Source organism: Gallus gallus, chromosome 1 (genome assembly GCF_016699485.2).
Source record: "Gallus gallus isolate bGalGal1 chromosome 1, bGalGal1.mat.broiler.GRCg7b, whole genome shotgun sequence".
In the NCBI taxonomy this organism is placed as follows: domain Eukaryota; kingdom Metazoa; phylum Chordata; class Aves; order Galliformes; family Phasianidae; genus Gallus; species Gallus gallus.
The window spans coordinates 72,777,825-72,791,141 of NC_052532.1; the positions used below are offsets into that span (position 1 = coordinate 72,777,825).

General features: G+C 38.3%; 1 protein-coding gene across 1 annotated transcript; it reads left to right on the forward strand.

Annotated features, from left to right (window-relative positions):
- Positions 1-177: 177 nt before the first annotated feature.
- KLHL42 (kelch like family member 42) lies at positions 178-12,748 on the forward strand. The gene is made up of 3 exons (XM_417237.8): positions 178-1,125; positions 8,288-8,481; positions 10,330-12,748. The coding sequence occupies exons 1-3, from the start codon at positions 251-253 to the stop codon at positions 10,770-10,772; spliced, it is 1,512 nt and encodes a 503-aa protein (XP_417237.1). The 5' UTR covers positions 178-250; the 3' UTR covers positions 10,773-12,748.
- The last annotated feature ends 569 nt before the right edge of the window (positions 12,749-13,317 follow it).

Sequence of the window (13,317 nt, forward strand, 5' to 3'; positions counted from 1 at the left end):
AATTCGGGCAGTGCGAGGAGGAGGTAAACAGACGCTCCCCCCCCCACCCTACAGTGGGCTCTCGGGCTCACTGCCACCGGGGTGGAGCAAGACGGCTGAGCGCCGCGGCGTTCCCTTTTTAGGGCGCTTTTTTTTTTTTTTTTTTTTTTTTTTTTGCCGGCTTAGCTCCTCCTACCCGGTAGCGATCCTCGGGACAGAGGTGGAGCCAGCTGGGGCCGGCAGCGGCCGGGTTGGGTTGTAGGGGGTCGCGATGTCCATTGCGGAGCGACAGCGGATGGAGGAAGAGGAGGGGGAAGGGGCCGGCGGCGGAGAGGAAGTGGTTCAGATCCGACTGGGTGACAAGTGCTACCCGGTGTGCAAGAGGAAGCTGATCGAGCAGAGTGACTATTTCCGAGCCCTGTACCGTTCGGGCATGCGGGAGGCAGGGCAGGGCCAGGAAGAGCAGCTGTTGCGCGGAGGGCTGAGCGCGCTGGGTCTAGAGCTGGTGCTGGACTTCATCAACACCTCCTGCCTGGCCCGGCTGGAGCAAGAGGGTGAGGAGGAGCCCCCTCTGCTAGAGGAGCTGGTGGAGGCCGCCTCCTACCTGCAGGTTACTCCCCTATTGCGGTTGCTGCTCTCTCAGGTGCGACTGGGCAACTGCCTGGAGCTACACCACTTGGCCCAAATCTATGGCCTGCAGGACCTGCATGATGCCTGTTTGGACTTCATGGCTTCCAATTACCACCAGGTGCTGCGCAGGCCCGATACCCGGGTTCACCTCCACCTGCCTCATGCTCTCCAACAGCACCTGAAGGAGAGACGGATGAGAGGCACTGCTACTCTGGTGGCCATTGGGGACTTCATGGGTACCTCATCCCTGGGCCTGTCCCCGGGCTGTCACCCGCAGGCAGAGGCCCCTTGGTCCATGCTGAGGTACGATGAGGAAGCAGAGCAGTGGCTACCCCTAGCCAACAACCTACCTCCAGATCTGGTGAATGTGCGAGGCTACGGGTCGGCCATGCTGGACAACTACCTCTTCATCATTGGAGGATACCGGATCACCACCAGTCAGGAGATCTCAGCTGCCCATTGTTACAACCCTTGCCTAAATGAGTGGAGTCAGCTGGCTTCAATGAACCAGAAGAGGTAACCTCTGCACCCTGGTGTGCACATATGTCCCTGTCTGTTTTCAAAATGGAGCCTACTGAGTCACCTGGAGTTGGACTGATGCAACCTTACAAGAAGTGATTCAGAGCTGTCTCTTGCACCATGTGATGGGAAGGACTGAAGGGTTTAGCAATAGCATGGCAGCCTAAAGGCTTCGGCTTTGCTGGCAGCAGCCCCATAGCTGTGGCACAGCCCTGCAGCCTCTCTACTTCTTGATGGCCCCAGAGTGTGGCACAGGGAGCTACTATAGGAAGGGTGAGGAGAACAGGGCTATGTTGGGCAAATACAGGTGATTAAGGCCACAGCTGTGGGGAAAATGGGGGTTAGGCACCAGCTGAGGACTGAGCTGTGGCCATCTGCCATATGTGGTCATTCACCTTGGTGTAAAGTAATGTTGGGTTTCCATTTTTTCTTTAAATCATAGTGTTCTAGGAGCTCCAGTCTCTCCAAGCAGCCATCAGTACTGGTAGTTGAAATACTATTTAAAATAACAAAACAATAAAAAGGAAGGTTCTACTTTTTTTTTTTTTGTAAGTTTGAGCTTTAGTACTCTATGTGATAAGAAGTTTTACTACTCATAATGGAGATGTTCAGTCTGACAGAGCTAGGGATTGCTGAAGAGGTTTGTTATTGATTTGCACTTTTATAAAAATCCAAATGTTTTGTAGGTCTGCATTTTGGTGAAATCTTTACCAGAAAAAGTGTGGCAGGAAGATTGTCAGAAATATCTCAATTTATGAGAATATTTGGACCTAGTAAACATTCAGCATCTTGATTTTTTTCCTTTCTGTTTTTTTTTTTTTTTTTTTAACATTCATGATGAAGTTGCTATTCAGAAACATTTGTATGTTTAGGGGGCTAGTGTTGATGAACACCTGAGCACAGGGTCTTCCCCAGCACAGGCTGTGGCTGCTCTGCCTTAGTCATGTTGTAGTTATCAAAATACTGACTTTTACTTCATTGCAACAAAATATCAAAGATGATTTTTTTTTTTAGTTGTTTCCATTTTAGAAGAAGTGTTTTAATTTTTTTTTCTTCTCTATCTGTATCAGAGCTGAAACAAGCAGGTAGTCTGGAATTTGCTTTAGAATGAAAATGATCTTTTTCATTCAGTAAATTTAGGTACTGGCTAGAGACCCCAACCATTAGCATGAATGCTTTGAATCAGTGTAGTAAACCTGTAGTTTCTCTTCCAGTATAACTTGCGTGCTAAAATGCCTCAAAACAGAGGTTTGACCTAAAACGACTGATTTCCTACTTCGACTTTCTTTCACTTCCTGTGTTTATCATTGTGAGAAACTCACTGAAATGTTTGCCTACCTGGTCAGTCACTGGAATTGATTGAAAACATAGGGTGTATCTGGCTTGTTGGAAAGACACTGTACAAAATAACTGCTATAAAGTGTTTAGCTTTTAAACACTGTGAACACCTCTTTCTGTGTGTGTATTTCTTGCAGTCTGTTGGTAATCTCTAGAGACACCTTTGGGGACTGAGCTGTTTTGGTAGGCCTGGCCTATGCAGTATTGCCTGTCAAAATGGCTGAGAGCACATTGGCCTCAGTAGAAAAGAATGACAGATCAAACCAATCAGTGTCTCTTGTACAAGCCCCATTTTGATCAAATTATGAAGTTTGGTATTGGTTTGTGTGGTGTCCATAGCAAGGTGGATGTTATTATGTGAAATAATTCTGAAGCATGGCAAATAAGGGGGGTTTTAAAAATGCATTAAGGCCCTTTTTTCACTTTATTACCTGACTGTTCAAATTCTAGATGAGCCTTTTACTTCCACACTTTCCCATTTTTTTTTTCTAGGGTATGTAGTCATTATATGAAATTAAATAAATGATTATTTTCTCCTTTTAGTAATATTTTCATTTGTGCTATCTTACCAACAATCTTTAAGCCCACAACACCTGACAGGTGTTACTCAGCATGGGATTTCATGTTGGCAGTTTATATCAGAAAAGGAGCATGCAAATCTTTTTGAAATAATCATCAGTCTTACATTTCAGTGTAGTGATTGTGGGCTTAAAAGAGATCAACATCATGTTGCCTTCTAGGCTGGATAGCAGCTAATGTGTATATAGCTCCATGAGTAATGAGCAGGGGAAATTTTTTCTCATGGAAACTCTACTAATCCCATCATGAAACTTGTTGATTTTAATATCTTCATGGAGTCTTAACCCTGAAGTTTTTTTTGTTTTTCTTTTTTAACTTCTCTAACCTAACATTTCAACTCTCTGATACCAGATTGACCAGTTGAACAACTTGTGGCCAGAATGCAAAAAAGGATGGCTTGTGCTTTGGGAGCTAAGAGCAGGGGAAGGGAATTTTTGTACTCAGTGCTTACATTCAACAGGAGCAGTACAGATTCCAGTCTGCTGATTGGATGAGATGCAGTTTGCTTGGCATTGCATTTTTGGTTTGTTGTGCTAAGCATGCTGCTTAGGTAATTGGCTCATTTGTCTGTCTACCAAGGTAGCTGATGTCAGCTGATACAATTACATATTGTGGGTGCGTCTTTTTCATACCTTGAGAGAAAGTTCTACTTCTGATTGAAGTGGGTTTGACTTCAGACAGCATTTTAGCAGCATTTAGATTTGACCTGTATGACTGGAGGCATCTGTTGGTTTTAAGAGAAGGATGAGGATTAATGTATGTAATTGTGTTTATTCCATTTGAACTTAGCAAGTATTCTGCCCTCAAACTTGCGAATCCTAGAATGTGTTTATCTTTAATTATTTGCTTTATTTTAATGTAGAAACCGAGCATGTTGAGATCCATTATGTGTGCATAGATGAAATATTCCCAACTTACCACTAAATAGAAGAAAACTGTCAGATGTATGCTGAATACTCTTGTTTGTGTTATAGCTTTTAGTTCTCTTTCTAGGCATAGAGATCTTACTGCAATCATTTCAAATTTGTTCATAATAGGTAGCTCCCATATATTGTTCCTGCAGTGCCCACATAATTTTGAGAAAATATTATTTCCTGTTTATACATACACAAATTAGATAAAATAATTTGCCCAGGTTCATAGGGAGCTGGTGGCGTAGCCAAGAATTTCTCATCTTCTGAGGCTAAATCTGATACCAGCCATACATAATCCCTAACAGATCATAGTTTCTAGATCTCTAATTTTTTTTTCATTCTAGAGGTGTTGCTGAGCTTGGGATAGTGTCTTCAGAGAACTACGTGGACTACTTTGAGGAAGAAACTTCATGTAAAGGTTGCCCAAGACTACTTGTGGTCTTTGGGGATAGGAAGGTAATAAGGAAATTTGAGGCCGGTTCAAGTCATGTAATTCAGTACCTTTCCATAATCTTTTTTTTTTTATTTTGATGCTGACAGTTAAAATTGATCATGTAAAAATAATACAGGACTTCTACTGCATGTGCCAGTCACAGCTGTGTATTTCATGTGTATTTTCTTTCAGCAAACTCGTGGCACATAAGTCTTCTAGTCTTGGAAGACCCTCGTAAGCCCCCGACTGGGACTATATACATGCACTTTGAATACGGTTTTTGTGAGCCATCTCTGCCTGAGCTGCTGCCACTCTGGAGACTTACAGGAATGCAAGAGAGGATGTTCCTAGGGATTGGTAGTGGTTTAGGAGACTTCCTCTGTCCTTGTTTGCTTAGTTTTTTTGATCATTTTTTCCCCTTTAAAATTTCTCTTTGCTGGGGAAAAATAGATTTTAAAAAAAAAAAAAACAAAAACCTCAGGTTAAAAAGATCCATGTCACATCTATCACAAATATGTCATCCATGCTTCTAAAGCTCAAGTATGGAAGCAGTGTGTTCTGCAGTCATATAAGGAGTGTATAAATAATAGTTCATGCAATAAATATGAAGTGCTCTGGAAGTAACTTGTTTTCATGCTTAGCTACCTCCCTGATCAGAAAATCCTCTCTAATATCTAAACTAATGTCTTATTATATACTAAATGAATAAGTTATGTCAGTGAACAAGAGAGCACTTGCTCTCTTCTTCATAGCTGGTGGTCTCTTACAGACATGTGTGTTATGTGGCTGTTAATGCAATCCTGAACAACCTACACTTTTCACAAAATATTTGGAAAGTTATGCATTCTGACCCCTAGGTCCCTGTACATTAGATTTTTTTTCCTTCCTGCATGTAGCACTCTGCACATTTTTCAGTGAATTTACTGCTGTAAAATCCACTCTTGATTGTGTTCCTGGGACTCCTTTCAAGGGGAAATGAACATCTTCAGAAGACATAGCTATATCCCAACAAGAAGGGATAATCTCTAGAGAGCACTAGGCCTAGTGCTTGTGAAGTACTTTGGATCCCTGAGTTTAGGTAACTCACATAAATGAGTGGAGTTACCACAATTTTTACAATGAATTTTTACAACTGAATTTTACAAACTCTTAAGCTTGGTTGTTTCCAACCTATAGTCCATGGAACACTTGTTCATTGTGGAGAGCTGGCCATGTTTGTTTGTGTTGTTTCCAGCTGCTCCAACACATTAAGAGTGTAAAAATACACTGAATATTTCTTAATATTCACTCTCCATAAAAACACTTGTTGTTACTGGCATGGGAAGGTGAATGGGAGAAGTTTTTTCATAATGTATTGGGCCGCTGTCCAAACATTCAAGTTTGCTAATGGGTACTTGTTGCAGCTTCTGAGTAACGTATCCCACAAATCTGAGATACTTGCACTGATTGTCGTCTGTTTTAATGACTGTTGGAAGTGGTTAGATCACTCAACCACCAGTTAAAATTATTGGCTTACTAGAGAAGTGAGTGTCAATTAGGACCTGAATTCTTTTGTATTTGTACACTGCACTCTTGTTTTTCATGTCTTATCTGACAGAACTTATAGCATGTACAAGTGCTACTCTGAAAATAATGTCTCATATTTTGTTATATTAGTCCACAACATCAGAGGTGGATGTTGGTGGTATGGCAGTACAGGTTGAACCTTCCTGCTGATAGGCCATTAAATTTTGTTGCTGTGTGACAGATAGCAGCAGGGAAGTAGTCTGACAAAATGGAAGTGCCATGAAACAGAGGTATGGAACTGAATTCCTCTACACAGGAAAAAATGGTACCTAGTTGACATTCATTGATGGTTGCTGAACATATGGAGACCAAACAATGGATGGTAGCATGGTGAGGTGGTGAGTGGTGTGTTTCAGCAGTGGTGATAGCAGCAGTGTGTCACCTCTGTTGATGTGGATAAAAATCCATATATGTGCAGTATGCATGTTACTGTTCATCACTGGTGAGAGTGTATAGTTAATGGTGGTGACCATGTTGAAAAATAGTGTTCAGTAGCTGAGAATTTGCTCTATCAAATAGTGTTATTGTGCTCTTTGCATCTATTGTAGTTCCACAGAAATAAACAGGAGGCAACTTGCATATTAAAAGTGACTAGAAAATATTACAATAATAAAACACTGTGTGTGTATGAACTTGTTTTGTAAGCCAAAAAACTTCTACCATTTCCATCATAGACACAAAGTTGCAGACTTTCTAATGTTGACTTTAAAGGATGTTTGGAAAATGAAGTTTTACTATGGTTTGTGGGTTTTTTTGTTGGTTTCTTTGTTCTTTTCTTTTTGTCACTGTTTTACAAGAGGTACATTACTTTGAAAATAATGATGTTTTTCATGTAATTATCCTCATTTTGTGCCCACTATTGATCACCATGTTTTTCTGAATTCTTTAATGTGGAAAACAATTGCTGTACAGAGGAGATGAACAGCGTGACCTAATCATAAATGTCAGTAAGAAAAAAAAAAAAAAAAAGAATAAGAAGTAATTAATTCCTTCAAAGAAGCATTTAATTTTCAAAGCTTTATCAAGATGACAGGAACAAAATGATTCCATCTGGAAACAGTATTTTTTTTTTTTCCCCTGAATACATGTAATGAAAAGAAGTTGCAGAGCAGTCTGCAACTAGAGAAGGTTTGTTTTGTCCAGATAAAACCTTGCAGGACTGTGTGGTGTTAAGTTTTTAATCTTGGATTCATGCAGAATGAAATTTACTTTACTGCTCAGCAGGCCAGTGCAATGCTAAAGCACCACTTCAGTTTTACAGATACAGTGCAGCTCACCATTTGTTTTTGTCTTGATCTGTTGCACACCAATGACTTTCAGACACTTAATTAATCAAGATACTGTGTGGTAAAATCTCATGGATTTGGCTTGAAATGGACAGTACAGAAGGAGTAATCTTGCTTAGGTGATGGCATAGGCTTCTAAGTAGGACTGTTTCTGAAGAAAGGAAGACTTTATTAGACAATCTTACATAGCCAGAAGGAATAGATTGAACTTCAAATCCTCTACACTTGCACTCCAGTATCCACAGACTATTCATTTCTATATTGTCTTAAAACTGTAAGATGTAAGGCTTCTTGCACTAAGTTAACTGGGTGGTTACCCTTTGTTATTTATAAAATCTTACAACATAATCAAGTAGAATAAGAAATAAAAAAAGATCATTGTCTATGGAGTGCAGTGTATTTTGTTCAGCTATGAATGGAACATTAATTTACAGATACATCTTGCTTCACTGCAATGGAGGGTGTCTTTAGCAGCCTAAATTAATGCTAAAGGAGGTACAGGAGTTTCTCTTTTCCCTCAATTGCAGAATATAATTCAGTGTTTACCACATTATATTTCTATTTATTAAGGTTATTAAGGAGGCTGTGTAGCAAACTAGGATGTGTACGCATTCCTACACTTGATAGTCTTGTTTGAAATTTCTGTAATTTTAACTAAAATAATCTCCTTGCCTATGTGTATACATAATATATTTGTCTGTACTAAAGGTACCTTAGTAAAACCTATTAAAAATGAGACATCTACCAAAAAGGTGAGCTAACAAAACATTTACAGCTCAAACTACCATAGCTTGAAATTCAAAATAAAATTTTCATTAGTCTCAGTGTCAACATCATTTATATCATAATGTCACTGTTTACTGTCCTGAATAATTAAAGTGTAATTACAGAATTTTTGACATGCATTGGAGACTTCAGATTCTGTAATATATGAATTGATGTGATGATTAATGTGTTGGAGCCTGATTAGGAAGAAGTTTCTTTCTTATGTTTTTATGTACATTTGTTTAACCTATTTTGGTGCTGCAATCTTTGTCTTTCAGGTCAAATTTTAAGCTGTTGGCTGTAAATGGAAAGCTCTATGCCATTGGTGGTCAATCCCTTTCCAACGTGGAGTGTTATAACCCAGAAAATGACTGGTGGAATTTTGTAGCATCCATGCCAAATCCTCTTGCAGAATTCTCAGCTTGCGAATGCAAGGGCAAGATTTATGTTATTGGAGGATACACTACACGAGGTAGAAAGCTATTTTTTCAGGAAATATTTTCAACTGGTGTAATGAAACAAACCCATGAAATGATATAAAAAATTAGTTCTGTCATACTGGCATCAGGTTGTGGGTGTTTTCACAGCCTATACCTAGGAGCTGTGATTCTGCCTGCCAAACATAGGAACTTGAAAACTGGATAGTTGTCTGTATTTTCCATATGACTAACTGGTATTTGGACCTGCAGCTCTGCTATTCTGATGAAATAGACCAGTGAGTACTTTAGAATCCAACTTAGTCCTCCTCTTAGATTTTGGTCATATAGTAGAAAGAAAGGTCTCAACAGGTAGACTTCTGTGGAAAAATATTAAGAAGTCTGTCTGTATTGTGTTTTTCATATTTGTTATAGTTTGTATAACATTTCAAGGTTGTTGTTTTTCCCTGTGCATATCAAAAAAAACTTGGGCTTTGTACTGAGTAAATGAAGGCTACTTCACAATAGACTTCCATTTCATATGCCTTGTCTCAAACAGTAGTATTGTATTTTTTCCTTAGATGTTTACTGCTTTGGAAAGACATAGAAACTTAATGTTTCTGGGAACGTTGGGATTTTTTTCCCCCCTAGCGAGTCAGGGAATTATTCATTGTTTATAGGCAAAGATCATTTACATGTGGAGTTTTGATCAGCATTTTTATACAGCATTGCAAATATGTTTCCTATTTTTTTTCTTTATTTAGTGTGGATTAAGTGTACAGGAAGATAGTGAGTTATAAGCAATGACCCGAAGTCATTACAGTGCAAGCAAATGCTATAACAGTACCTCCAAAGTCATGCTGCTCATGAACTTTATTTATGATAATCCAGTTATATTTATGAGTATCTATACCTGCGCTCTTACATAACTTGTTAGTGTGTCACCATCTGCTGTTCCACTTGGGAGTTTATCTGGAGATCATCATGCAGAATAGACTTATAATACAGAGCAGATGTTATTGAAAGACCAAACTGGAGTCTGCAAACCTGTTACCACTTGCCACTTGGGTTTGTATTTAATGTCTGGTCTCCAGAGGTTGAAACTGAATTTACTAGCTAAAAACTCAAGTGAATTCTTTGTTAATTTAGCGAAGCCTTCAATGAGGATGCTGCCATGGTCTCCTGTGCTGTAAATCAGGGAGGTAGTGTAACAATTTTGCAGAATAACAGTGTTGCAAACACATCCACTGAGTTGTAGCTGAAGCATAGATAGGGTTCTGGCTTTTCTCTATACCTCTATCTGGTGCTGTTGCATGGATTTCCTGGTCTTAAAGTGAGTTTGACCTTTGCCCTCTTTATGAGGTACTGAAAATGTGCCCTCAGGTCATCCATGCCACTTGGTGGAATGTAACTGGCTTTATGAATTTTATTCACTAAAAATTTGATTTGTGGATTGAAATGTGAAGTTAAGCTTGGATGATAAATCATCACTTGACAACTATTAATGAAGCATACAATTTTCATGATAATTTGATTTATCTGTGATCACTGGAAAGCAAAACATTGTTCAATTTACCTTTTCATAAAAAGTATCTTGCATATCAATTAGAGGCAAAATCACAATTATTAGATAACTACTAGGAATTATGCTGCTAAATCTACATTCCCATACCATTTGTATCATTTAATAGGACAGCAGCAGCTTAATTTTTCCCTCTATGATAGAATAAGACGTTCTAGTTTTATCACTGAGGGCAAAGACTCACCATTCTCAGTAATCTTTTTCCCTGTCTCCTACACTTTTGCACTGTCCATAATAAAGGCTACAGTTTGTAGACAGAAAGAATACTCCTCCATAAGTGCAATTTATTTATTTATTTGTAAATCTCTCTCCTCTGTTTCAGACAGGAACATGAACATCTTGCAATACTGTCCTACTTCTGATTCCTGGACCAACTTTGAACTCTGTGATGTCCATGTTCGTAAACAGCAGATGGTCTCTGTTGAAGAAACAATCTATCTAGTAGGAGGTTGTATTCATGAACTTGGACCAAACCAAAAATCCAGCCAAAGTGAAGATGTGTTAACTGTGCAGTCTTACAACACTGCTACCAAAGAATGGCTCTACCTCAAAGAGAACACATCAAAGTCGGGTCTTAACTTGACTTGCACTCTTCACAACGATGGAGTTTATATATTGAGTAGGGATATTACTTTATCTACGAGCTTGGAGCACCGTGTTTTTCTGAAGTATAATATATTTACAGACAGTTGGGAGTCACTAAGACGCTTTCCAGCCTTTGGACAAAACATGCTGATCTGTTCTATGTATTTGCCTGATGTGTGAGATGTGTAATGGCATCAGGTTTTTCTTTGCAGCTCATTAATCATTCTCGGAAGAAATATTACTCTAAGTAATTCCAGTTTCAGAATGTAATGTGGTTGCATAACATAGACATAAAATACTGATTCTTTTCTTAAAAAAAAAAAAAAAAAAAGTTATAAAATCCAATATTAAGATCAATGGTTCTAGAAACAGTTCCAAGATTTCAGTTTAATTTTCTTTTATTTTGTATTTAAATTTCACCGAATATTGTTTACAACTTAAGCATAAAAATTTATGTTGGTAACTTATGAAGGATAGAGTTTCAAAGGCAAAACTGATTATTCTCATTTTATTCTTCATCATTATAGACAACGTAGAAGAGAGAGTGTACATGGTGAAAGTGAATATAATTCAATAAAATAAATACTATATCTAAGAGAAATCAAAAAAGGAATGATTTTTTTAAGTATAATTTTTACACAGTCTGTGTTCTGTCGAATGCATAATGTTTAAAATTGCTTATGCTCTCATGTTATTATCTCTTCTACAGTCACAAGTGAGAGTTTCAAGAGTTTCAGCAAGTAGGTATCACCAAGAAACATGTATTTCCTTGAATTATTTGTCATAAAATGCTTCATGAGGGACTGGGAAGAATTACCTGGAGACTAAAAGTATCCGTCTGGATTTTAGATGCTGCTTTAATGGAAGTTAGCAGTATTTATGGTTGCCATCATGATAGAGGTAAAAAGACTGCAAATTCAAATTGGGAAGTTTGCTCATCTTCCAGAAGGTTTTCAGGTTTAGTTATCCTGTTGTTTTCTGCTGTGCTAAATATTAAAAATCAAATTATAGAAACAAAGAAACAGATGTTAGCAGCAAGATGCATTGTAGGAAGATATACATGAGTACACACTGTGGTGATTCTGCACCAGGCACTTGCTGCTTGATAACAGTCATCTAGGGCAAAAGAGGAGACTGAATCACTTGATGTGGCAGGGTTCATTTGTGTAAACGACTTCCTTATGACACCAGCTCTAACAGGTGTATGTGGATGTTGACTTTCTTGTGTTACCAGGAACCTGGTAGATATAACCAGTTTGCTACCTAAAGTTGTTAGTTTCTGCAAAGAACGTAAGGGGATAGTCACCATAGATTCTCATTTGTGTTCGCTAGTTTCTGCATATTGCCTGAGACTTTCTTTTTTGGAGCTGACAAGTTCACTGGAGTCTACTGAAGGCCTTGGTTGTTATCATGGGAAGGTTTCACAACTGCTGCCTTTGGGAAAGAGAGAACCAGATTAGGTATATCATGAACAGATTGCATAGATGTTGATTTTGTGCCAGCTCTTTCTCGAAATGATGAGATTTAATTCACTTGAATGTATTCCTAGCAAGGGGAGATTTTTTTTTTTTTTTTCCCTTTTGAAATTCAGGAATCTGAATTGACTTTTCAAAATAGATGCCTGTTGTACAGAGAAAGAAAAGACAGCAATGGTTCCCTTCAGTCTCTTTTAACTCCCATCTTTTCTATGGTCTTGAATTAAATTGATGTTAAAGAACTGTAAGACAATTATCTCTCACACATTCTGTGCTTCAGTGCATAGTTTTGATGCTTCTGATCATGTATAGCAACCCAAACAGAAAATTCCAGGAAACTCTGTTTATCTAGTGAGGACATTAAGCAAGGTACTTTGAATATCCAGAATTAACATCTTCTGGGTGGGATTTTTGCAGTCTGGCGGAGCATGTTATGTTTAAGCCCCAAATTGTGTCTGTTCATCTGTATGCATGAATTTCACAAGTTTAGCCTTTGTCTATTTGTTAGTTTTCATTCCTTTGAAATCCTCATGCACTGAGCGGCTGCTGTGTTATGACAGTTGCATCATATCAAACAATGGCTTTTCTACAATGAAGAATTAGGGTGATTTTCCAAAGATTCTTAAGTGATTTGTTTTTAACTTTTGTAAGTGTTTTAGAATAAATATAAACACTGTTCCATTGTCTGGTTATAAATTATTTCAGCCACGTTATTTTATTTTTCATTTCCATGTATGCTACCCTACTATAATCCATTAGTAAACTCAGATTAATTCTGATGGAGGAAATCATATTTGAGTTGTGGCATTCTCTCATCTGGCAAATTAACTGTGAAGAACTCACATTTCCAGATTTTCAGTTTAGTGTGTCTAATCCTTTCAAACACATCTGTTTTGTAGAGCAGGCATCATTACAAAAGCTGTGATATGGTGCTTTTAATGTGATCTTTATCATGAGAGGCCTTCCTAAATTGGAATTATATGTGTGTGGTTACAACTTCAGGTAATTAGGTGACCATATAGAAATATGGAGAACCTTATCAAATGTAGAAAAATAAACAGCTCAGACTGTAAATGCAGTCAGACTCCTGTCAATCTGTGGAGCGAATTTTATCAATAATGACAATTTACTGCTACAGTTGCAAATCAAAACTGGTGTTGAATCTAGTAGTGTGAAACTAATTAGGCTAAGTGGACTTGTATAACTACAGGCTGAAATAATGATAGTTTTTAAGCAAAATTAATTACAGA